Here is a 27,708-nt window from a genome sequence, read left to right on the forward strand (position 1 = left end):
TGGTACCCTTTTCAGCTTATCTTCCTTCTTATTTTTTCTTCCTTCTCAAAGCTTTTGCTTGTAAATTTGTGTTGTTGCCTGTTTTAATTTCCATTATCAGTGAAGCAAGTTTCCTTGCATGTCCTGTATCAATTCAACAACTTCTTGAAATCAAAACTAAATGATATCTTAAAATCAGAGAAAGCTTTATATATAAAAATACTCATTGCAGTAGATATTATACTATATTCAGAAAAAAAATCCACATATCCAACAGAGATAAAGTCAAAAGAATAAATTTAGGCTAAGAATGGGAGACTGGAATATCCTATTCTAAAATAAAATATGAAAGACTGTTGAGTTCAAGATGATTGAGAAGATAGGCCCTCACTGCCTCTCATGTATGTGTAAAAAACACATGTCAATAAACTTGCTTGTTTTTCTCAAAACAAGGGATTTGATCCAACTATCAATCTATGGGGTTATTACTCTTCTACACAGCCACTAAAATGAGTTCTACTAAAGATTATAACATTATAACATGGGATTTCTCTTGTTAAATGAAAAAAGCAAGAATGTAGGAGGAAAAATATGATCCAGTAAATTTTCATTTCCTTGGGGCTAAAAATCATCTTGATAGATCATATAAAGGGAGCAATGTCCTTAGAAGCATGTCTATGTTTAACTTTGTTTTATGCCACAATTTTAAGAATGCCCTGAGGGGCTGGGGATTTAGCTCAGCAGCACAGCGCCTGCCTGGCAAGCACAAGGTTGTGAGTTCGATTCTCGGCACTGGAGAAAAACAACAACAAAAAAGAATGCCCTAGATGGATTAAAAAGGGATTATTTCTCAAAGGTATGAAGGCCCTAAAACTCTTCGAAACAAGAGATAAAAACAAACCCTAAAAATTTAGAGAGGGGTTTAGAAAATTTACTTAAAACTTTATCATGATGTGTGGCACAGAATAAACAATAAACATTAGTAATTGTTAACTGAACAAAACACCACACACATACACACAAAAGAAAAGCTTAGCTCTTTCTACCTGTGGCTCTTCTGTAATGACTAACAAAGAAAGCCTCAGCAATCCATGTTGCACAAGACCTGTGTGGACAACATCACCCTGAGGTGACGTCTGCTTCTTCCCTCTCTCTACTTCAGCCTCTTCTACAAGATGTGTTAGAGAACCAGTTACAAGATACGGTACAAAGTATGGGGGTGCCGCAGGAAGATCAAAGTCAGGTTGGTCTGGCTAGACTGCGATCTACCTTCCAAACCACCACCTAAGGGACCCAAGTCCCTTGGGCTCCACACCAATAGACTATGGCTGTACCTGTCAACACATATATAACAGCAAAGTCTAGATCAATAAACCTAAGATTAATATTTATAGCTCTGGGTAGCAATCAAAGATTCATATAACAAGTACGACTTGGTGTTTAGAGAAGATCATACAAAATAATTGGGGAAATATTTCATTAAACATCAGAGAATAAAGGTAGAAGTCCAGAGAGAGCTAAGTCTAGCCTAATGAAAATTGTATGTTACCAAGACGTAGTCCTGTGGGCCAGTGAGCTCCTTACAGCAGTACTCAAAAGAGAGATAAAGCTGAAAGTATTAAGCAGGGCCTTTTCTAACCTAAGGTATTTTGATCCTAGAGGACACTTTTTCAGAGCAGCATCAGGTCCTTAGTATAGTATTTGCTTCCTTAAATGGTTCCTGCTTAAGTAAAGATAATGTAGTAAGTGCACATGTGTGTTCAGTGCTTGTGTTAAAAGGATGAGATTCCCCATGATAATTCAGATCACTGGTATGGAGGCTGATGTACAAAGCTCAGTGGTAGAGCGCTTGTTTAGCACATGGTAGGCCTGGGGTGCAAGCCTAAGCATCTTAAAAAAGAAACAAAAACCACATCAGTGGTATAAAGAGACATGTGTTTACTCTTTGGTGTGGAAGAGGAACAGAGTGAGGGTAAAAGCATGAGAGGAGCTGATGGGAACAGATCTGTATTATATGAGTAGAGACCACATTTCTATCACTTAAATGGATATTTCTATTTTATATGCATACTAAAATATCTTGAGAGGTTAGAGAGTATTTTATACATCATAAGGATGATTAAAACTTCCAGAAAAACTGCAAGGGGAAGACATTTTAAAATAAGTGTTAGGTGAGATTACGGTATTCCTATTAATCTTCTTAGGTATGGGAAGGAGACTCACCATGCTTTCACTTCTAGAATTTTTTTTCAAAATAAAATATTAAAATTCAAATTACAAATAAATCAGTACATTCTCACTTTAATAAAACCACTTCTTGTAGGGGTCATTTAATCCCAAGTACTACAAGCATACTTGAAATAATAAATTTGCAAATTAAATTACAGATGACTTTCCAGGAACTCTTACATCATCAGTGTTATTTATATTAACATTTGCCTTCTCTTAACAATTCCTTTTTGCAACAAAATGACCCTCAACCTAAATGCAGTCATTTTCTTAAAAAGCCACCACTGCATTTATTTACAGGTCAACAGAATACAGGTTAACTTTAATAAAAGTAAAAGTATTGCTTCAAGAACTAGAAGCAAACAAAATAATGGAAATTTACTAATATTTTCTTGGGCCAGGGCTGCATTCCAAGGTCATCTAGACCACACAACTATAACTAGAAAGCTGGAGTCCAAAGTGAAGAAAGCTACTTCATAGGGGCTGGGAATTTAGCTCAGCGGCAAAAGCGCCTGCCTGGCAAGTGCAAGGTCGTGAGTTCGGTTCCCGGTACTGGAGAAAAACCAAAAAAAAAAAAAAAAAAGAAAGCTACTTCATAGCTTTCAGTTACCCATTTCCTCGCAAATAACTTCAACAACTCTCAGAAAAATCTTAATTCATGGCTAAAATGTTTATGGCTCACAATTAAGGTATTTAGAATAATTCTTAGTAACCAAGTCCATTATAAATCCTTGGTAAGCCATCCTACAGAAGAATATTTGCTCAAATGGCTAAGATTTTTTTTTTTTTTTTTTTTTTTTTTCAGTCTTTGGCAGGTGGCAAGCCAATTCTTCCAGCCCATTTATTGAAGACGCTATCTTTCTTCCAGTGATTTTTTTTTTTTTTTTTTTTTTTTTTGGCTAAGATTTTAATTAAGACTTCAGGCTCTGATTTTTTTTTTTTAGGTCTGTATTCAAAGACTATGTGTTAAAATAGCTACTTTTTAAAGACATGCAGCCTTCAAAAGTTTTTCAACTACATTCTTAAGATAAACCTTCCAAATTAAAATGACACCTAAAAATAAATGCAAGTCACATCACTGGCAAAGCACCACACTTGCCTCTCTCTCAGCTTCTTTCAATATGGCTTCTTTCTCCTTTACTCGCTGTACAAACATCTGCTTCATTTCCTCTTCCTTCCTCTGACGCTCACCATGGAATTCATGTCTTTTGGCTTCATAGGTCTCTTGAAGACTAGAAAGTTATTTGCATTACTTAGTTAAAAAGATGATGCAACGAACCTGCAAGCTTCATATACCTCTCACTGGGTCTCGGCAGTGTACCACCAGGTACCAGTATCTTCTAACATACAGTGACCCGACACATGCCATCTAACCTGAGCTCTGATCAAAAGAATGAGGAAAAAAAGGCTTCTAGGGCTGCATACAGTGTTTCAGCACTGACTAAAGTCATTCCGAAGAGGTACCCAAACACATTCCCTTTTCCATCTTTGTAAAGTCCCCTGGGTCTTAACCCTTGCGCTTATTTTTGTGTCTGAGTACCAGTTAGTCAGTTTAGCCTGTGAAGCCGACAGCTCTAAAATCTAGTCTCCCTTCCATTTCTACAGACATCCTAATACAGCCCAATTTGATCATTGTTATTTTCTGCCTTCACTATTGCAATGATCTCCCAACTAATCTCTGGGCTTCTAGTACCTCCTTCTCTCACTCTGTTGTTTTCACCACTCCCTAGATTTTCCACCAAGACCAGAGATCTGGCATATATCAGAAACGTGAAGCCCTCCCATTTCAGCTCACTGTGAGAATAACCTGGAGATTCAACAGAGAATGCAAATTTACTTTCCTGCTGTGTCAGTCAGAAAGTTCTATTGCATATAAAAACTTTATATATTCTACAATATGATGAATTAAGGAATTATACTAATCTTAAATATTATAACAGCAGAAATTAAGCTTTTAAATATAGTATTCTACAAATTCAAGGAAAAAACAGAGTAAGAAATGTTGTACAGTAACTAACAGTTAAGTATGAGGCATGCATAGCAAGTATTCCAAAAAAGAACACATTCTCACAACCTGTATGAACATCTTTTTAAAGAGCAAGGTTTACATATATACAAAATGTCCTAGGTACCTCCTAAATGCCTCAAATCCAAAGGAGGCATTTTACTTTGGACTAGGTTTTGAGGTTTTCTTTCCTCTTGTTTATTCCGGTATCATTTTAAAGAAGTCCCTACATCTACCAGCTACTTTCACACATTTCAGAAGCTTTATCACATTTTGCTGGAACACTACATATTCTTTAATAACAAAACAACTAAAATAGCACTTTGAATTTCTATCATGTGCAAATTTTGAAAACATGCTTCATTACTCTCTTTGTACAAGGACTTAAGTTGCTTAGGAGGAAAACAAATCTACCTGGTGAAGAGACGAGACTTAACATTGGTTAAATATCTGCTACTAGTAATGGACACCTTTAGACCCCTCGTGTTCATGATCTCCCCCAGCAACCCTGAAAAACAGGCACTGACATTCTGTTGTACAGTTCAGAAGTGGGAGCTCAAAGAAGTAATCTGCAAAGTAATACAGCTGAACAGCAGCAAGCTGAGACACGAAGCAGATCAGAGTTGCTCCAAAGTTTACACACCAAACACCATAAATCGGACTGCCTCAAGTGAGGCGTCTGCCTAAGGGAAAGTGATGCACAACCCAGAGTATTTTCCATCAAGCACTTGCCAGTTTTGGCCAGCATATGTTTATGAAACCAACTGCAAGCAAGGAGACCTGCACCATCATTCAAAAGGTGGTGAAGAAACTCTTAGATCTGCAACGGGATGGTTTGTGGAGTTAGTATTTTGGAACGGTACAATCGCTATTTATTATTTATTGATTTACTAAAGGAAAATGAAAACTTTTCTTACTCTTCCTACTCCCTTCTGTATGATAAAAGTAGCTTGTTATCACAAATATTTGATGCCAACATGTTACTATAGTTGCATATCACACTATTTAAAGCAAAGCTGAAAATTTAAGAGGAAGGAAAAATTTCTCAGATGCTCAGGACATCAAAGAAAGTCCTCAACTCCTCCACAGGGACCTGTATATTTGTATTTTGTGTACATTTTGAGTAAGACTGAACTTCTAAGTCTTCACTGGGCTAAATGCAGAAAGTTAACTATTTATTTCTTCAGCATTCCAAAGACACAGATATTTACTGCAATTACATCAGACCCTCAAGTGTAAAATACAACATAAATCTTCCTTTTAAAACTATAGTGTTTTTAGCCAGGCATGGTGACTCATGCCTGTAATCCCAGCATCTGAGGCTGAAGCAGGAGGATTGCTGCAAGTTCAAGATCAGCCTGGACTACAAAGTGAGTCCAAGGCCATCCTGAATTGCACAGCAAAACCCTGTCTCAAAAACAAAAACAAAACAAACTATAGTGTTTTTGACTGAAAGTTGAAGGTGATTAACTGTGGGAAGAGACTAGTTATTTTAATCTGATATTATTAAATTGGGGGTTTAAAATGTGTTATGGTTTGTGTCTGCATGTCCCCCCAAAGCCTCATGCAGTCATGGGGGCAGGCTTTTAGAGTTTATGATTGATCCATGATCCAATGCTGGGATTATGGATGTGAGTGCTACCTCCGCCCTCGGGTGGATAGTTTGCATATGTAAGGGAGAGAAAGAGGCTGCTTGCCACCACTCCTCCCTTTTTGCTCTTGTTGCTTTGCTGTTCTGTCACCATGAACGGTTGCCCTGTGCCATGTGCTACTCTGCCTTGGAGTCGGCCATGTATGGACTAAAACCTCCACAAACTGTAAGCTAAATAAACCTTTCTTTCCTTAATTTTGGGTCTCAGGTATTTTGTCTCAGCAATGAGAAAAGTAACTAAGACAAAAAGTTTTAAAAATACTCTTCTAACCAGCCTAAGCATTTTTACATGCCACTGTTATTTTTTCACATCATAGCTAAGTAATTTTTTAAAAAATGCAAATACAGTATCAATCCTAGAATGTCTTTGTCTTCCCTTTAGAACAAAGTCTTCACCAGCACTTCAGAATTGTGACTCCTACCTGTTCTATGAATATCCTACCACAACCCATACCTGTCCATACTCCCAGACACTGATCTCCTTTCAGAGTTCCACACATGCCAGTATCTTTCTCTTTCAGGTTTTAGCATCTGTCCTGCTATTTTGCCTAATTTATTATGGTTTAAAACAGTCACTCATTCAAGAAAGTCTTTCCTAATTTTCCAGCTTAAATTAGAACCCTGGGAAGCTCTGGGGTCCCATCTTATACTTTTCCTTTAGCACATATTTTTCTATGCAATTGGAGATTTGATCTCAGCCTCCCCTACAAGCTTGTAAACTCCATGAGAGCCAGAATTACTTAAAATCCACAATATTTATGCGACAATCTTACAAATAGTAGACACCTTGAGTGTGGGTGTGTAGCTCAGTTGTACAGCCTGTGCTTAAGCATGCACAACACCCTGGATTCAATCTCAAGCACCACCACACACACACACACACACACACACACACACACAAGGCAGATACTTCAAAATTACTTATAATTTTACCTAGTACTGTTCATACTGACTCCCCATCTCAAGCCTAACTTCCCCCTGAACTCCAGATTCATTTATGTACAACCTACTCACTCTCTACCTAAATATTTAACAAATCATTTACATTTAACATTTATCAAACTTCTTGACTAATAACCCCACACCTAACTTTTCCTCTTTTCATCTTGTTCATGTCAGTAACTACCATTCACCTCGTTTCTCAGGTCAAAATAGTAACTAAGGGCCTGGAGTAAATCTCAGCAGTAGTGCCCTTGTCTAGCATGTGTTCAGTCCCTAGCATCACAGGAAAATAACAAAACAAAAACAAAAAAACAGTGACAGAAGTTATCCTTGATTCCTATTTCCTTTATATCCTGTATCCAAACCAATCTGTCTGGAGACCTTCACGTTATATATCCTAAACACAGTGCTCACCCACTTCTCACTATCATCTGTGTTTAGGCCTCTGTCTCCTCTTGTTTGGCCTCCTGACTTGGTCTCCACACTTCTATTTCTGACTGCCTCATCCTCTCTTATTCACAGGGGCAAAATATCCTCCTTCCATACCCACCCCAGAGCTCTGTAAGGGAAGGGTCTGTGTCTCTCTGACCCATGTGCATAAATACCTCCTGGCTAGCATGCTGAGCAGACGGCAGACAATAATTACTGGCTACATGACTGAATGGTCATTTAAAAATGTCGACTGCTAGGCTTGATCCCTGGAAGTTCTGACCCTGCACTTTATCCTCTACATGATGAATCCACTAGGAAACCTGGATCCTTCTTCTTGGATAGGTCTCCAAAGCTGTCCTGCCTGCTCTGGGATTTGTATTCCTCAGAGAACAGACTTCTGAATTGACCCTAAGACTTGAGAAACACTAGGGAAGCAAACTTGAGACAATCTTTAATGAAGATCTACTTTAATGAAAAAAAAAACATCAGGTCTACCAGAATTACTGGCCCACAACCAGAATATAACATGATGCCTGAATTTGGTGAGGAGAGATTAAATACAAACAATTCTCACCTTATTATCTACCAGAAGCTAAAATGTTACTGAAATTTAAAATTTAACTTCATCTATGATCAAATCTTGTACAAGGTCAAATGGAGTCATAGCACTAACTGAACATTCTCATGCTTCTTCTTGTTCTGTTTACATTCGTGCATGTCTTACCAGTAGGGAAATGACTCAAATGCAAATAGTGCAATGGAAAAGGAGTCCTTAGTCTCACAATAGTCTAAAGTAGAGTTTACCTGAAGGATCTCATGATTCCATCTATGCAAAAACTATTTCTTTTTTTTTTTTTTTTGGTTTTGGTTTTTCTCTGGTACCGGGAACCGAACTCACGACCTTGCGCTTGCAAGGCAGGCGCTTTGCCGCTGAGCTAAATCCCCAGCCCCGCAAAAACTATTTCAAGATGCTACATTAAATCTGATCTGAGGGGCTGGGGATTTAGCTCAGTGGCACAGTACCTGCCTGGCAAGCTCAAGGTCGTGAGTTCAATTCCAGGTACTGGGGAAAAAAAAAAAAAGGACAAAAAGAATAAATTGGATCTGATTTAGTACCTGATCAGAATTTTATGTGTATATGTGTTAATTTTTAAAAAGTAGGCTGTAGCACCATATAAATTTCGAAAGAAGTCTACAGCAACACAAGGAAGGTCTTTGGTCCTAAAATTCTGGTAAGAATGCTGCGATACTGTAAGCAACAATTTAATCTCCTACCTTCTACAAGGACACTCATTCTTTCCTTACAAGGTGTTTGCTAAATTTCAGTCATTCTAAAACTTTCTTTAGAATAAAAACCAACAGGCAGATCGTTAGGTTATTTAATATGATTTGTTGCCCAAGGTTTTTTTGTGTGTGATAAGAGTTAAATATATCTTCACCTGTTTCAGATAAATACAAACACAATAAGGGTTTCCACTTCAGTTATTCATGTCAGTAAATACTGGGTAGTTGGTTTTTGCCGTACACCCTTCCCTCTACTCCTTTAAGTCAGATAAGAATTTAAAAACCTTCAAAAGCAAAAAGATGTCAAGCAATTCAAGAACAATAATCATTCATTGTCTAATGATTCTATTTCATAGTTCTGGGAGATTTCCAAAAACTTATCCCCATTGTTCTGGCACTCTCTTGGAACCCTCTCTCACTTCTTCTTTGGCTGACCACCCAGAAATCCCCTTACCTGACGGGCTTGTTCTCAGGGCCAACATCTGTAAAGCCCATCTCCTCCAGTTTACTACGCCGATACAGCTCGTAGTGTCTGGTGTGCGTCTGTTCCCGCAGGTCCTCCATGTTCATGCAGATGAGCATTTCCCGCAGCTTCACAAAGTCACAGTGGTTTTCATTCTCCACTAGCAGGGCAGAAACCAGAAAGAGAAATGCTGGATTTTAGCACCAGTACACAACTGGTATTTGTTGAATGAACAAATAAATTAAAACACATGTGAACTGATCCCTGAAAGTATAGCCTTGTTAAAACACATATGAATTAATAGCAAAATGATTCCTCTGATTTATAGTTATAATTGTTTTATACAAGTAACCAAGTAAGAAACTCTGCCAATATACAATTATATCATAGGCAATGTTAATTAATAGAACAGAGATTTGCTTTAAACTTAATAGCCAATGTATAATCAGGAAATAGCAAAGAAAAACTTTATTACATTATGATATACTTTAGTTATTTCACTAACATTTTGCTAGTAGTTTATAAATCATACTGACATTTCACACAGTGCTTTAGAGAGAGTAGATAGCCAGGGGTGGTGGCACACATCTGTAATACCAGCACTTGGGAGGCTGAGGCAAGAGGACTGCCATGAGTTTGGGCTCACTTAGGCCCGTAAGTTCAAGGCCAGCCTAAATTACAGAGCAAGAGCCTGTCTCAAAACAAAACAAAACAAAACAAAACAAAACAAAACAAAACAGTATAACATTATTTCACTTCCAAGTAGTAAATTCTACAAACTATAACTTGCCATGCCATAATTCTTTTCCTACATTTATAAACCTGTTGGTATTCACAATTAGTGAATATATTAACATGGTCTTTCTAAGTTTATAATGAGCAGAGGACTAGAAATAAATACATATTACTGTGACTGAAAGTCTTAAGTGTAACTTTTTTTTATCTTGTCATGTTGCCCAGGCTGATGACAAACTTGCAATCCTCCTGCCTCAGCCTTTTTTGTATTTTTAATATATTAAAAGTTTTATATTTTCTGAGTATGGTGCATTAATTTTTTTTTTAAAAGTTCAATTAAAAAATAGCACTTGGATGCCAATAGGGGCAATCAAATGAACCAGGGAATACTAATTATTCACTAATACCAGATAAATAATCCAAATGCCAAGTAGATTTAACTTTAAGTTGGTTGATGGATTTGTCTTAGAAACAGTATGGCAATACTTTCATTAGAAAAAATATCTAAGTTTGTAAGATCATTTAATGTGTCCTATAGTTAAATGGTAATTAGCTTATGTAGCATATCTAACACTATAAGTTCAAATTTTGAACAAGGACTAGGGTACAGCTTGATGGTAGAGCACTTGCCTAGTATGTATGAGGCCTCTGGTTTGGTCTCCAGAACAAAAGAAAAAAAAAGTCCAAATTGTGATCAAAATGTCCACCCAGTCAGGGAAGAATGGAGGCATAGCACAATGAACGTACAACGCAGATGGGGTGCTCTGCCTCCCTCCACAGACCCCACCTGAATACTACGCAGCCAAGCCCTCTGACAACCCTAGATAAGCATCACCACAAATAATAGACTAGGGGGAACTTTGAGAGGGCTAGGTGTTATGGCTAACATCTAAATGTGCACACAGGTGGAGCTTTTGGGAGTGACTGGATTATGCATGTGTGATACTGAATCATAATGTGTAACACTGGACTAGTCCACTGATTGGTTTAGCATAATTCTGGGTATCGATGATACACTTACTTGAAGAGGGAAGGCCCATCTTGGGTGTGGGTGGCACCAACCAACAGGCTTATAGCATAAATGGAATGAAAAGGGAAAGGAGGGAGGTTGCTCCCTGCCTGCCTTGCCATGGCCTGTTTCCCCTCTGCCATGTCACCTTGCCTTGGAACCAGCCAGCTATGGACTGAAACCTCTATAAGCTGTGAGCTAAATAAACCTGTCCTCCTTTAATTTGTAGTGTCGGGTATTTTGTCCTAGCAGTGAAAAAGTAACTAAGACATTAGGCAACATACACATTTTCAAGTCATCAGCTATTTCATTTACCTTGTACAATACCCCAAGGGTACTGGCGAGCTTTGACCATCTTATTTCCAACTTTTACCTCATCCATACTTCCCACAACAGCAAACGGCAAATGTTCCTAAAAAGGAACCATATCAATTGAGCTCATCATGACATACCAGTGTGAGAGCTGACCAACTAAAAATGATTTTACTAAGTGACAAATTATTAAAATCAAATAACTTGCTATGTCTCAGATTTTAAACTCAGTTTTGGATATACACAAACTGTTCTATAAGAGTCATTATGGGTCCTAAAAAAAAATTGTCTACTGAGCATCTTTAATATGCAAGGTACTAGTACTATTGGAAATACAAAATCAGAGAATTTTAGTGTAGGTGTTATTTTCATCAGTATTACCTGTGCCTTAAAAGACAAAGATTATGTTAAGGAAATTATACATATTATACAGTATATACAATAAACCTATATATTTGTATTTAGTGTTTGTAGATATATGGTTCTAATATAAAATAACATACAAGAAGTGATCAATACAATGAATGTTTAAATTAAACAAATTATTACAGTGAAAGACAAAGTGCTATTAATCCCTCTGAAACATCCCTTGCCTTGAATGTTCTTGCCACTTTTGGAAAGAGATGGAAGTCCTCTTTAGTGAGTGTCTTTATAAGGTGTGATAAAAAAATACAGTGAATGCTGTTACCTTGTACCATCCAATAGGACAGACTCTTAAAAACATTACAGTGTACCATATACCTTATTCACCAAATCTGGCACCATGCACCATCTGGCTCTTTCCCAAAGTTAATTATCATGAAAGGTAAATGTTTTGAATTGATTCAGGATATTATGATAGCTAAAGAGATTCACAAAAGAGGACTTCTAGACTGCTTCAGAAAATGATAAAAATGGGGCCGGGCATGGTGGCACACGCCTGTAATCCCAGCACTTGGGAGGCTGAGGTAGGAGGATCACTGTGAGTTCGAGACCAGCCTGGGCTACAAAGTGAGCTCAAGGCTAACCTGAACTGCACAGCGAGACTCTGTCTCAAAAAGACAAAAACAATAGCAAACAAAAAACAAAACAAAAATGATAAAAATGATGGAATGTAAGTGTGTTTGAAGTGAGGGGGAGTATTCTTTTGGGAGGGAGAATCAATGGCAATGTATCTTTTAGTGTAATAAATTTCTTAAAAAATACAACTAAGCACTCATCGTATTTTTGGATCACATTCATAAAAAGTTCCAAACTGATTTTTACTGTTTAATGTTTTTATGCCTTTGTTTTTGTTATTTTCTCCTTAAAATTAAAAAAAAAGAAAAAAATGTATGTATATAAAAGGATAGCTGGGAAGGGTGCATTGCTGATGTCTATTGTTTATTGAAAGGAACAGTTAATGCTTAAATTTTTTTTTCTCTTGGCTCATTTTGCATGCTTATATCTGGTAATCGGAACAACTAATTTGAAGACTACAACATGCAATATAACAACCATTGCTGAATTCCTACCATCTTGTTTAGTGAAGCTGTGTATTGTTTCTAATTTTTTTATTACTTGTTACTATCTTTAATTGATCAATCTTGAATTCTTACATCTGGTAATCTGAGCAACTTTGTTGAAGATAACAATATGCAATATAACAACCATTTGTTAATTCCTATCATCTTGTTTTGAAATGTTGTATCATTTTTACTGTTTTTGTATTGTTTTGTTTTTGTTTTCATGGTTGTTATTTTTTTTGTTTTTTTTTTTCTCTCTTTAAAATTAAAAAACACGTTCAAAACTGATGCAAATAAAGGTAATAGAAACTAAAAGAAGATCACTAGGAGCAGGAAGGTATAAACCAAATTAGACTAGGAAGGATGGAATTTACCGGATGAAGCAGAGTGGGAAGAAGCAGTGTAGAGAATGAGATTTGAATGAGATGAAACAGCTTGAGTCAGGGGCTAGACTCAAATGAGTCTGTCTGAAATTGAGGATCAATATAGGGGAAAAGTCTAATGTAAAAAGTATAGGTACTACATTTACTATTTAGTAACTGATATTGTTTAGTTTCTTAGTTGTATCTTTCTGAAAATAATTACAGGAGAATACAAGAAATAAAATTAGATATAAAAACAATTCAACATGTAGAAATCAAGACCACTTTATTTACATGTCAGGCTTTTATAGATTTAGTTTAAATTTCTTAGTATAAATGGAGTATGAAAAATTAAAAAGGAAAAGGGAAGAAAGGGAATGCACAGTAACTAAATGTTTATGGAGTATTTATTTCTGTAATTTTCCAAGTAGACACATAACCAAGGGTACACCATTTAATCCTCACACAACCATTATAATGAGTACTGCTGACCTAATCTTATATATAAGTTATTAGTCTCAGGGAAATCAATAATTCCCACAATCTCCTCGAGTTCCCAGACCACAACCCTTCAGAATACAACCAGACACTTAAGAAATGTTTCCATATTTTCCAGGAAGAAAGTAAAATAAAGACCTTGGTCATCTTAGTTACATTTAGTTAAAAGTCAGGTGGATGCTTCCCAGGTACACTGACATTGTAGAAGGTGAGACTAAATATCAGCTTCAAGAAATTCCTCAAATACTTGAGGTTCTACAGCATCCACAGCAGGCTGCACAATCTTCCCATGTGTTCAAATAGGAAAGGCATCTTTCCAAGTAACTAAATATGGTTCCATAAAAGATATATCCCTGTCTCACAAATATATCACTTTATTCAGGTGAAAGTAAGAAGAAAGAAAACATGCTTCAAAAATCCCCTTTCCAATTTAAAATAAAATGTTTCACTCCCCTTCTGGGATTTTTGAAATTTTACCTTGTTGGAAGTCTTTCTGGAAGACCCATGTAAAAATATATTACAGTTGTTCCTCTGCCCAAGATCCCCAGTAGATGCCTCAACCTGGTTGGTCTACCACCATACTGAGACTATGTATACACTTTCCCTATATATACATATGAATTTAATTCACTAATTAGACACGACCAAAGATTGAGACTAACTAGTAAGAAACGGAACAGACATAACGGCACACTGTAATAAAAGTTACACGAATCTGGTTTCTCTGTCAAATCTCTTATTGTACTACACTCACCCTTCTTGTGATGATGTGAGTTGATAAAATACCTAGGTAATGAAATACCATCATACTATTCAAAATGGCACATGATATAAAATTATGGGTTATCTAGCTTTGGAATTTTCCAGTTAATATTTTCAGTATGCAGTTGAATGGGTAAGTAAAACCTCAGGAAGCAAAAACCTCAAATCAGGCAGATATGGGAGCAGAAACATTAGTCATAAAGAGCTTTATTTTCACATGTGAAGCAAACTTAGCGTTCCAGAAGGAGCTCACATTCATTGCAGCACTGATTTTGGCAATGGTCTCATCATCAGTTGGGAACTGGTATATCTGGACACCATTACTGACCAACTCACTCATGAGCTTCACCTTAAACTTCTGTAATTCTGTTTTAGAAATTGTATCGGCTTTGGCAATCACTGGTATAATATTCACCTATTAACAAGAAAAAAACACAAAATCTCACCATTGAGCATTTGTTTTTAATCCTATAGTTATTATTCACATCAGTCAAAACCACTCAGTCACTGATAATAAATTTCCTTACCCCAGATCAGGGACTTGAGAACTATAGTCCAGCTTGCTGACTGCTTTTATAAAGAAAGTTTACTAGAATGCCACTGAGCCCCTTCATTTAGATAGCATTCATGATTGCTTTCCACTAAAAACAGCAGGGATGAGTAGTTGCCAGAGACCTATGGTCCTAAGGCCTGAAATTTACTGTCTAGTCCTTTGTAGAGGAAGTGCACATCCCTCTGACCTTGATAAGTTCTGGCTATTGCTTGCACTGTCTCCCTCCCTCCCTCTTCTCTCTCTCTCTCTCTCTCTCTCTCTCTCTCTCTCTCTCTCACACACACACACACACTACACAATCATTTCTATAGATGTGGGTCTTATAATAATTGCTTTTAAAAAGAAGAGCCCTTTTAAGAGTCATCTTTCAGTTAAGTTTAGGTTTAAAAGTCTCATTTTTTCATGCTTGCTTCGGCAGCATATATACTAAAAAGTCTCACTTTTTCTACTCTCTCCCTTGGTCTCTTACAATTCAATGATACACAAAATAAGTAAAATGTAATAAACAGCTGAAATCATCTGCTTAATTCACTAAGAATATTTATTTCTTAGTAATCTAAGCACCACATAGTTAGGGTAACTGATCTATTGGCAAAACTAAGCAACAGGTGACAATTCTCTTTCTACCTGTTTTAGCCCTGACTCCACCCCTGTCGGCATGCCATCGTCAAAGACACCTACCTCAGTGGCACAGGAAGGAAACTCTGCCAATACCAACTCAAAGTGTTCCTGATACAAAGGAATAACTTCTTCAGAAGTACTAACTCCCATCACTGCCAGAAAGGAAGGGAGGTGGGATTGAGAAGACTGACTTACTTAATAAATCTACTGCTGTAAGAGATTAATGTCCCACAAAAGATTGATGCCTGCACAGTTTGGGATTGCTTTTTATTTTTTAAGCAAAAACCTTAGGTTAACCAGTCACAAGTGTCAGGAAGTGTTATGGCTTGTGTTTAGATGTCCCCCTATAGCCTCATGTGGTCACAGGTGGAACTTTTCAGAGGTGGCTGGATCTAGAGTATGTGATGCTTGGATTAAGTATATGAGTACTAGAGTAGTCCACTGATTGCTTTGGCATAATTCTGAGTGTGGATAATGGAAAGGCCCTCCCTAGGTGAGTGCGACCTGAGGGCATTTAGCTTAGACAGACTATAAGGGGCAGAAAGTGGGTTGCTGTTGTCACTTGCTGCTGCTTCTGTGCTACTTTGCTGTTTTTCCTCTGCAATGCTCCTCTGCCAGGTCACCCTGCCTTGGAACCAGCAAACTGTTAAACTGAAACAGATTGTGAGCTATAGTAAATCTTTCCCCCTTTAACTCTGGGTGTATGGTATTTTATCCCAGCAATGAGAAAAAGTAAAACAGAGAGTGAGATCACAATGCAATGTTCAGAATAATAAAAGTAAAAGTAATACTTGTAATTCTTATTCTATTCTTAAATTTTTCTGTTTTCTTCAGTTTCACAGATTCAGTGTATCTATTTGGATATATTGGCTTCCCACATGCCCCAAAGGAGATAAACATTTTTCCAACTATCTATAAAATTAATGGCAGAAAAATTTCTAACAATCATGAGTAAACAAGTCACATGTTAAATTACTCACTGTACATACACATTTTGATGCCAAGTCCTTGGTTTCAATATTCTATACTTAGATATTCAATGAAATGAGCCAAGTTATTAACTAATAATTACTTCCACAATAAACTGTAGGAGATTGGCCGTTAAACATCACTGTTTACATGTCCATCGGAGGGAAAAAAACAGGTGTTATCAAAGATGGTCACTTGCTCCATTTGCAAAGGATAAAGTAACTTTCTATGTCAAGTACTCAAGTAATTGACATTAAGAACAGAAGAGAATGGTCTGGAGGAGGCCTGGTGACCTAACATTATCCAGTGCTCTGCGCAAAGCATGATGTCCCTACACCTGCCAGGTGGCTTATAGGTAACAGCTGCCCCTACAAAAATACATAGTACTGTATATCCATGTATTAAGTGCCAAATCAAGTAACTGAGGCATATCTCAATGTTTTCCTTAAACCTACAAGAAAGATCAGTTGTACTATTCCCATTTGATTTATACCACAGAAAGTTAAAGGAAGGATTATGATAAAGGAGTCCCAATTCCAGTTCTCCCCCACCAAATGAATAAAACAGAAAAGCGTAGTGACAATCAAGCGCGTTCATGATGTAGATGACCTTTTACCATAACTACAAAACGCTTCATTTTTGTTTGAATGAAATATAATACTGTTAGAAAGGTAATACTGTAATATCTGCACACCCTTTGGTGGTGTGAATTATGAATTTACAGCTAGGTGTTACAAGAGTCTACAGGGTGGCGTGTGGGACAAGTGCTCACTCTCTTTTCTGTTAGTTCCTGAATATCCACTAAAGGAATATATCTGTTATACCAGCTTCATCAAGTTTTGCTAAATTCCAGAGACTGCCAAAAGCAATCAACCTATGTGCTCAGGCTTCACTAGCAGGCCTCACACTTTCCATCTCCATTTTTGTCAAGAAGCAGAACACCCCAAACTCCTTACATTTTAAACACTACCTCACACATTGTGTAGGTTGGGTCATGAAAGTTGCATTTCTCAAACCATTTGAGATTGAGGTATTTGTCCTTTAATGTAAGATAATAACTAGTCTTTACCCATCTTTTAAACAAATATAAGAATCTGAAGTGAGTTAATGAATAGATATTTTTGAATAACTCTCTGTATTTATACATAGCTCCTTGACTCAAAAAATTCAAAAGTAGGTATCTTAGTTTGGTCCAAATTAAAACACGTTGCTATTAGATGGGATAAAACATTACATCTTAATCTTGGCCAATGAAATTCTTCTTACTTAACAGTGTCATGAAATGAAATTAGTGTCAAATAAATCTTGCATAAAAAATATAGAAAATTCCCATGACCTGGCATGTAATTTAATCACTAAAAAAGGAGCTAAAATTTTATTTTAATGTTTCTTCTTTGCCTCTCATTTTCCACTTAATTACTCTAGAAAATATGATATAAACTTGTCAGATGTTATAAAGATGCACAGAATAAAAGCTACTATAACTATGTATATATGGCATATATATATATATATATATACACACACACACATATATGGCTACTACTATACATACTATACACATCTATCACAGAGATAATTTAACAGTTAACAAACACATTAAAGTCCAGTAAGTTGATTCCTTTCCTACCCTACCTTGCTGTCCAGGCTCTTCATGGTTAAGAGGTCGAGTGTCTTCAGAGAGTGGCCTGTGGGGGTGATGAAGTAGAGGCACACGTGGATTCGAGAATCATGGTAGTTGAAGAGAGAGCGCTTGATCTTCAGTTCTTCTTGGAGATAGGCTTCAAACTGAGCATTTATGTAGTCAACAATGGGTTGGTAGCTGAAAAGATCATTATTTAAATACAATGCAACATATATCTATGCTACCTTCTAAGATATTTGTACAACTCTCAAATTTGAGGTATGTATCTTTATCAATTAATAAACAACTGGTATTTATGCTAAACAGATAACTTTAGTGACAGAACATAACCTGTAGAATGGGCAATCACAAAGGTAGTATTTCCAGCCATCAGAACAACCTATACTTGGAACAGTATTGAATTTATGATTTATCCTTATATCCATTCAAGTTGGGTTCTAACAAAGGTACCAACATTTGCCAGACTGCTCAAAGAAACTAGGAATCTAATTTGCAACCAAACTGGTACACAGCATATTGTTTAACTAAGAAAAGGTATAGTTATCAACTAAAGTCAAAGACTGACCTTGTAATAAAAAGCATTAACATCGTAAAGAGGAAAGGCATATGCCTGTGAAAAGTATCTAAGAGGTAATGCTGGCATGGGTTTTTTTTTTTTGTTTTTTGTCTTTTTGAGACAGGGTCACACTATGCAGTTCAGGCTGGTCTTGAACTCACTTTGTAGCCCAGGCTGTCCTTGAACTTGCAATGATCCTCCTGCCTCAGCCTCCTAAGTGCTGGGATTACAGGCATGTGCCACCACGCCTGGCTGGTATGGTTTTATTTTCAGTTAATTATAAACAAAGGCAAGGCCAATCACAAACTCTTCTCAAGCCCTTGTTCAGATCACCTGTCCCTAGAATACTACCCTTCTTCTGGCTGTTTAAACTATTCTTTCTTCAGGATGCAAATTAAATCACACTGCATGGGCAAAGTGTTACATTAGTTTGATTAGTTGTGAACATTCCACTTCAATCTAACATGTTAAATCATTGCCTATACAACTTACCTTTTTACTGTAACTCTCCTCATTGAACAAATCTAGGCTTCCAGATGAAAACAATAGTGATAACAGCAAGTATCTCCTACCTCAAATCCCCTGGACACCTTTGTAATATTGTCACCCCACAGCAGAGCAGCACCTTGTGCAGCTAACGTACTCAGTAAAGTAGATAGAATTGAATGGCAAATTGCCTGACAATTCTAGTCCTTAGGGTCACTACCTTTTAAAACCCTACAGTATGCCGTTTTCCCTACTGAGATGGTAAACAAGGTGAGGACAAAGACAATATCTTATGATTCTGTGTTTTCTATAAGAACTAGCATAATCGCTTAATACTTGAAGAACTCATTTCATTAGCAGAATGATTATTATGAACACCTGCAAGTGACCCTAAGGAACCCAGTCTGAATGTGACCCAAAAGAATCCTCTTTCTAAACAGCCACAACCAAAAACACACTCAACCATTTAATCTTTGATAAAGGGGCCAAACAAACTCTTGAAGAATGATAGCCTCTTTAATAAATGGTGCTGGAAAAATTGGCTTGCCACCTGCCAAAGACTGAAAATACACCCAAGTCTATCACCATGCACTAAACTCAAGTCAAAATGGATCACAGATCTCAATAAAACAGAAACACTAAATCTATTGGAAGAGAAAGTAGGTAAAAACCTTGAAGACATAGGAGTAGACAGTTCATGAACAAAAAACAAACTGCATGGGAAACACCTGAAAGAATCAACAACTGGAATCTCACCCTACTGAAAAGTTTCTGCACATCTAAAGATATCACCAGCAGAATAAAAAGAACACCCACAAACTTGGAAAAAATTTTAGCTGACTGTCCCTCAGACAAAGGACTTCTATCTACAACATACAAAGAATTAAAAAATATCAGCCTCCCCAAATTCAAAGACCCAATCCAAAAATGGGCAGCCGAGATGAATACACACTTCTCAGATAATGAAATACAAATGGCAAATAAATACATGAGAAAATGTTCAACATAATTAGTCATTTGAGAAATGCAAATTAAAACAACATTGAGATTTCACCTTACCCTGGTAAGAATGGCTAACATTAAGAAATCAACCAATAACAAATGCTGGTGAGGCTGTGGAGAAATAGGAGCTCTTCTCCACTGCTGGTGGGAATGCAGACTGGTGAAACCACTGTGGAAATCAGTTTGGAGATTCCTCAGCAAACTAGGACTAGAGGTCCCATTCAACCCAGCTATTCCCCTTCTGGGTATTTTCCCAGAAGATCTAAAAACATCATATCACAGCGATACATGTGCAGCCATGTTCATAGCAGCACAATTTGTAATTGCTAAATTGTGGAAACAACCCAAATGTCCATCCACTGAGGATTGGATAAAAAAATTGTGGTAGTTTTATATAATGGAATATTACTCAGCTATAAAGAAAGGTAAACTTGAGGCTTTCATAGGTAAATGGTCACAACCAGAGACTGTACTCGTAGGTGAAATAAATGAGACCTTGCATGTGCAAGCACCTCATTGTCTCACTAGTGTAAAACCTGAAAGAGTGAATAAAAACTCAGGTATTACAGACATTGTGAAATGAAAGGAAAACGCTCAATGGTAAAGGGCAACTGGGATGTGAGATAAGAGAAGAGAAAGAAGGAGAAATTTTGTATGTATGTATATACAGGATAGTTAACATAGTTGATCTACTGTCTTCTATTTCTTTGCTGAAAGAAACAGTTAATGAGTCCTTGACTGATCAATATTGCATCTCTCTGTTTTCATGAGAAACCACTTTGAAGATATCAATATGTAATACAACAAGCATTGTTAATTTCCTACCACTTTGTATCTCTGTATTGTTTGTACTGTTCTTTTGCTATTTTGTAAATGGTTGTCTGTCTGTTAATGTTTTCCTCCTTTTATTTTTAAAATAAAAAAAAGAATCCTCTTCCCAAAATAACAGTAAAAATTAATCTTTAAGTGTGTATTTGACATAAAAATTGCAATAAAAATAAGCAAATAATTATTTTTTCTTTTCTTTTTTTTAATTTTAAGAAATGAAAGAAGGAAAACATACTAACAGACACTCATTTACAAAATAGCATGAGAACAACACAAACAAAACAGTTACAGACAAAGTTGTATGAAATTAACAATTGTTGTATTACTTACTGATATCTTCAAAGTGGTTTCTCAAGAAAACAAACAGAGACATACAAGATTGATCAAACAAGTAATCATTAACTGTTCCTTTCTGTAGAGCAATAGAAGACAGTCCTGAATATAAATACTTACATAATTTCCCCTTCTTTCCATTCTCTTTTCCCACACCACAGTTGTCTGTGTTGCCTCCTGCTGTTTCATTGACTCCTATTAGTCTTACACTATTTCTCTTTGCCTCTTCTTGCAGCTGTTGGATTGATTTTTCTTGGATCCTTGTTGATTTTAAGAGATCCTTCCTTTCATGATCATTAGCTGTCATACTTTCTTCAATATCTGAGATTCTATCTTCAGCCTCATTCAAGTGGTTTTGCTAGCTTTCAGTGGAAGTTTTGATTTCCTGGATATCTCTTTGAATCTGTTTCATGCATTCTAGTTCTGACCTGTATTGCTCATTTAATGTTTCCATTGTTTCCCTATGCTCATTTATTTTTTTGTATATGTCTTCTTTAGATGTGCTGAGCAGTTCTTTCATTATTGATGTCATTTCTTTTTTTACCTGGGTGATTATTTCTGATCTGATTTCTTCTATGGCCTGTTGGAGTTGTTTCTTTACTTCAGTTGTGATCATTTCAGAGATTTCAGGTATGTGACTTCCAAGTTCTCCTATGTCAGTGTCTCCTGGACTTGTTCTGGGTGGAGTTGAGTTCTGAGATTGCATTTTGCTCCTATGTCTTGTCCTTTTGGATGTCATATGGAAAGTGCTGAGCCAAACACTACCCAGGAAGCTCACTGAAGGTCTCTAGGGACCTTAGATTACCTGGATATCAGACTCATCTCAAGGTGGTAGGGGGCAGTGGACCACTGTGCCCGGGAACCCCAGGCAATTGGTAGGGTGCATGGCTCAGACCCAACTGCAATGGTTGGGGAATGCTGGCCTTCAGTACCAGGGTCTCCAGACCATCAGTGGAAAACGTGTGTGCCTCAGCCGTAAACCCAATGGTGGCAGTGAGGGGTCACTGCTCTGGTTCCTCAGGTGGCTGGTAGAGGGAGGGCAGGCCTTACCTCCCAAATCAGAGGTCTGCAGACACAGGGCCACTCCCGCATTGCTTCCCTGCCCCAAAGGAGCAGGATGGGGCATCTGCACAGGCCTCACCCGCCAATGGAAAGGTCCACAGCAATGGGGCAGCTCCCGCGTTGCTTCCCTGTCCCAAAGGAGCAGGGTGGGGCCTTGTATTATTTTTTCATCAACAAGGTAAGTCCTATCTGAATTCAGTACTGATCACTGAATATCAAATACACAGTTTAATAATGTGATTCAAATTATTTCAAAGAAATTAGACAATTGAATACAAAAATGTCAAGTTGTTAATAACAAAACATTGCTTAATTGTTAAAAATCATTAATATCTGAGAGGAAAGGTATTACCATAAGGAATCCAGATCACAGCTAGATCAAGGAGCAAAAAGGCAAATACCTTGATAATGAAATAAGAGAACTTGCTTTATTACAATAAAACCCCACATACCTTTCTTCTTTATTTACTTGGTCACCAAATCCCACTGTATTCACAATGGTCAGTTTTAACCGAACATTACTTTCCTGGAGTTCATATGTCTGAGCTTTAAGTTTAACATCGGGGCAAAAATGTGAGCATTCATGTTCTTCAAAATTAGTATTAAACAGTGTATTAATCAGTGTTGATTTTCCAATTCCAGTCTCTCCTGAAAGAAACAAAGGTACCAACTTCACAAGTGCATAGCATGACTGAAAACAACTGTAACTGTAAACTCATAGAGTAGCTTCAAGGATTTCAAATATTTCAAAGATTGGGTTGTCTTAATGTTAAGGTTGTTCTTAAACCATTAACAGACCAGAGGAATGCTAAGTTACTCAGAACTCAAGAGCACTAAAATGTTTACAGAACAAACAAAAGCATGAAAGCTTAAAAAGAGAAAACCTAACAGAATTTAAACTTAGAAAATCCCTGGGACCATGATCTCAGATGATAACATGAACATCATATTACCCATACAGAGAAAAAGTGAATGCAAGGCCCTTGAGGGAAACACTCAGGAGAAGATGCTGGCACTCACCCACACAGAGGATGTTGAAGCAGAAGCCTTGCTGAATGGATCTATTGACAAGCTGATCAGGCAAACTCTCAAAACCAACATGACCACACATAGTCAAGGAACGAATAGTTTCTCTTTTCTGAAGGAAAATAAAAATGAGAGCAACAATTAAAATAACTTGACTGAAATAGGAATAGGTGTATTTGAAGGGTAAGTACAATTATGAAAGAGATTAGAGATTTTATAATCATTCTCCCTCACCTGGGATACAAGTGATTAAGAAAATTTGTGAGAATTCATTTAGAAACTCAAAACATGTTTCTTATCCCCTTTAAACAACAAGAGTCCAGCACAATTTATAACATTAAAATATTTGGCTTCCCAAAACAGGCAAATGCCCAAATAAACTATGGCATAAACACTAATAAAATGGAGAATTTAGTCATTAAATATGATCAACTACTATTTTGAAAGACAAAAAGTGATAGCTAATAAATAGTAGAAATAAAGTGGAATGATAAAAACATTGATCCAAAGAAGACAGGAAAAAAAAAAAGAAAGAACAAATGGGACACACAGGAAGCATAAGGGGACTCAAGGCAAGTTCTTCCTTCCCAGCTTCTACAAGGGATGGCAAAGGGCCAGGAGTGGTCTCTGAGTTGATGACACCTAAGCCCACAAGGAGGTGGATTCTACCAATAATCTAAAAGAGCCTGGAAAGGCAGATCCACACAAGAAGCCAGAAAAATTGATACCATAGGCATGAGACTGAGCAGAGAAGGTGTGAGCTGTGCCTGACTTTCTGACCTGTAGAACTGGGAGACAATGAACAGTCACTGTTTAAAACAGCTAAGTTCATGATAATGTGTCATGCAGCAACAGGAAATTAGTACACTACATTATCTTTAGTGCCTTGTGACTCTCATGTAAGCATGTTACTGTTATCATTTTTTACAAAGGGAGTGAAAAAGCACTACGCTTCCCATGAATGTACTCAAGATTAGAACATTTGCTAGAGTTTTTTACACCAAGGTTAAACTAAATGGCCTCTAGAATTCCCTGCCCATGTAAAATCACATCCTTTTTAATGTCACAGGACCAAAAAAAGCATTTAAAAAATGAAGGTGTGGTATCCGTGATTTAAATGCAGCGACAGCATCAGAGCAAATGAAACTAAGCCACAGCTACTCCATGGATCTGTCACTAAAGACAGTGGTGACTGACACTAGTCTCAACAAAGCAATGAGTTAGAAGGCAGATGAAGAGTAATTCAGAAAGTCTGTAAGGTAATAAAGATAGAAGAAACTGTTATTACCAATTACTGGGAGAAAAGGATGGCAGTATGGTGGTCAAATTCAGATTTATCAAAACTGTGGGGACCCTGGAATGTATGGAGGAAGAGAAACAAAAAACTACAATTATTGGAACACAGAACTAAAGGAAATTAGTCAATTTTATTAACGTGCTTGTGCTTGAAATTTTGTTTCAATGAACAACATACCTCTTATCTAGTTAAACTTACCCTCTTTTAAAACATAACTTTCAATATGAGTTACAAAAACCATCTTTACTACACAAACTGAAAGACCTTTGGAAGCATAAGGTCTAATCTCACAGCAGGTAGCATTGGCTGGGGTCACCCAGTGGCTCCCTGCACTCTGACACCCACAACTCTCTGCCTCTCCACAATTTGCAATGTGCTCTGCAAAAGTAGTGCTAGTCTTTCTATGGGATGCTATTGAGACATTTGGCATTCTAGTTTGCATGATGCCAAAAACAGATCCCCCAAAATGAAAAACAAGAAAAAGATTGCTTAATGTCAAAAAGTACAAGAATATTGTAGATATTCAACAGTTAACAACAATTAATTGATATTTCTCTTGAATTAACAGAAAAATTCACATTCAAGGTAATCATAAACAAAAGCCTCTTCCATAAACGTCTGCAAATCCCCCGAGTTATTTTGAAATCGTAGCAAGGAGAGAACAATATATGATCTCTGCAAAAGGTAGACTCACTCTCTGTTCACCACTGGATACTTGTGAGGGCATGGATGCAAGTTTTGATGCCATGTGAGACTGAAACAGCTAGAAAAAAAAGAAGACATAAAACAGATAATTTAACCATCAACCTTCACCTACGTCTTGGTTACTTTTTTCTCGCTGATGGGACAAAATACCTGACACCCAAAATGAAGGAAGGAAAGGTTTATTTCGCTTACAGTTTGTGGAGGTTTCAGTCCGTACTTGGCAGATTATAAGGCAGAGTGGCACATGGCAGAGGGCTGCAGGTCAAGGCAGCAACACGCAGCCAAAGCAGCAACCACACACCAGGGAGGAATAGGGGAGGAATGTCCTCAAGCACTCTTTTCCTCTCCCTTACATATGCAAACTATCCACCCCAGGGCGGGTGTAGCTCTCACACCCACAATCATTCAACTCTAATAGCCTGCCCCATGGTAGCATGAGGCTTTGGAGGGGACACACCGACATAAACCATAACACCTACACAATATATTTACATTAGAAACGCACTGTGATATTGTCAGTATCACTGAATCTTGACCTACCAAATCCATACTATGGGCAATCTGTGTCTCCGCCCTCCACGCACCGGGGACACACAGGAGACTGTCTCAAGGGACTCACAAACTCGCTAACACCAGGGTTTGTGAGGGGCACCCCCGTGTGCACATGCCCAGAGACAGGTGAATCCCCAGAGCAGGTGGCTGAGGAAACTGCTGAAGCCGTGATTCACGTTTGGGTTCCAGGGTTCGCATCTGGGCGGGAGCAGGAACTAGGCAGTTTCTGATCTCGGCCAGTGAAATTCCTGTATAGGTCCTGTGCGTGCCGCGAGTAGCCAGCAGGCACAGAATCAGAAGGCCCAGGATCTGCTCACACCACAGTTCACAGCTGAATGCAGTGAGAACCAGGTAGCACCCCCATCTACTTCCTGGGAACAGAGCAGCCATACCAGAAGGCTGCTGCCACTGCAGTCTGTGTCTCCACCCTCCATGTGCCCAGGACACACAGGAGACTGTCTCAAGGGACCCACAATCCTGCTAACAAGGGGGTTTGTGAGGGGCACCCAGACGCACACCCAGAGACACATGAAGCCCCACAGCAGGTAGCCCAGGAAACTGCTGAAGCTGCGATTTGTGTCTGGGTTCCAGAGTTTGCATCTGGGCGGGAGCGCGGAAACAGGTGGTCTGTGATCACTGCCAGCACAGCCTACCTCTGGCTCCTGTGCTTGCGGTGAAGGCCTGCAGACACAGAATCAGGTAGTCCACGAACTGCAGACCCTGCAGTCCGTTTCTGGGCTCTACCTTCGCCCTGGACTCCCTGGAGTCACATGACCAAGCTGTGATCATGCCACCAGTGCAGACCACTTCTGGTTCATACTCATGCCCTGAGCTCAAAGGAGACACTGGATCAGATTATCTGTGACCTGACAACACTGTGATTGGAATCTGAGACCTGGGAGAACTAGGTAAACTTCACCATCTTCTGGAAGAACCCAGACTAAGCAGCACACCCCAGCGGCCACTGAGGGGGCAAGTTTGACCACCAGGAAAATTATGGAGGTTAGTGACCTTTGCTGAGCTGACAGGGAGGAAAAGGACTGAGCCCTTTACCACCAACATCAAACATGACAAGACGAAGGACTAAAACGGAATCTCAGAACTCCACCCCTCACAGAACAAATGCAGGAGATGTCAACATAGCAGAACTTGGTAAACACACTCCTGAAATTGCTGAAATGATTGCAATGGAAGTGAAAAAATAATGGCCATAGAAGAGATCAGATCAGAAATAATCTCTCAGGCAAAAAATGAAATGACATCAATAATGAAAGAACTACTCAGCACATCTAAAGAAGAAACATATAAAAAAAGAGCTGAAAATAGGCAATAGACAGAAATGTTAAATGAGAAACATAGAAATGAATTAGAATGCATGAAGCAGATTCAAAGAGATATCCAGGAAATCAAAGCTTCCACTGAAAGCTGGCAAAACCACTTGAATGAGGCTGAAAATAGAATTTCAGATTTTGAAGACAGCATGGCAGCTAGCGATCATGAAAGAAAGGATCTTGTAAAATCAACATGGAACCAGGAAAAATCAATCCAACAGCTGCAAGAAGAGGCAAAGAGGAATAATGTACGACTGATAGCAGTCAATGAAATAGCAGGAGGCAACACAAATGATATAAAAAGAATACTTACAGAAATAATAGCAGAAAACTTCCCAAGCATGGAAAGAAATTCTGAAGTAGAGGTAAATGAGGCATATAGAACCCCAACTATCCACAACCAAAATAAAACCACACCCAGACATATAATAATCAAGGTCCTAGATATCCAGCAAAAGAACAGAATATTAGAAGCTGCTAGGGAAAAAAAACAGATCACCTATCACAATCACAGCAGACTTCTCAACACAAACCATCCAACTGAGAAGAGCTTGGAGCGAAGTATTATAGGTCCTGAGACAAAACAGCTTCCAAC

General features: G+C 37.9%; 1 protein-coding gene across 3 annotated transcripts in view; it reads right to left on the minus strand.

The window, feature by feature from the left end:
* Window positions 1–27,708, minus strand: part of Sept10 (septin 10) — a gene marked incomplete at its 5' end in the record, with an annotated part of 50,472 nt that overhangs the window by 4,264 nt on the left and 18,500 nt on the right. The window contains 8 exon segments of one of the 3 annotated variants that reach the window (XM_005415243.2): window positions 3,308–3,440; window positions 8,977–9,145; window positions 11,045–11,141; window positions 14,401–14,562; window positions 17,926–18,112; window positions 22,655–22,850; window positions 23,223–23,340; window positions 25,220–25,288. In XM_005415243.2, coding sequence (XP_005415300.2) covers window positions 3,308–3,440; window positions 8,977–9,145; window positions 11,045–11,141; window positions 14,401–14,562; window positions 17,926–18,112; window positions 22,655–22,850; window positions 23,223–23,340; window positions 25,220–25,288 — 1,131 coding nt within the window. 3 annotated transcript variants of the gene reach the window in all.

The sequence above is a fragment of the Chinchilla lanigera genome, unplaced genomic scaffold (assembly GCF_000276665.1).
Source record: "Chinchilla lanigera isolate Chin_1 unplaced genomic scaffold, ChiLan1.0 scaffold00069, whole genome shotgun sequence".
In the NCBI taxonomy this organism is placed as follows: Eukaryota; Metazoa; Chordata; class Mammalia; order Rodentia; family Chinchillidae; genus Chinchilla; species Chinchilla lanigera.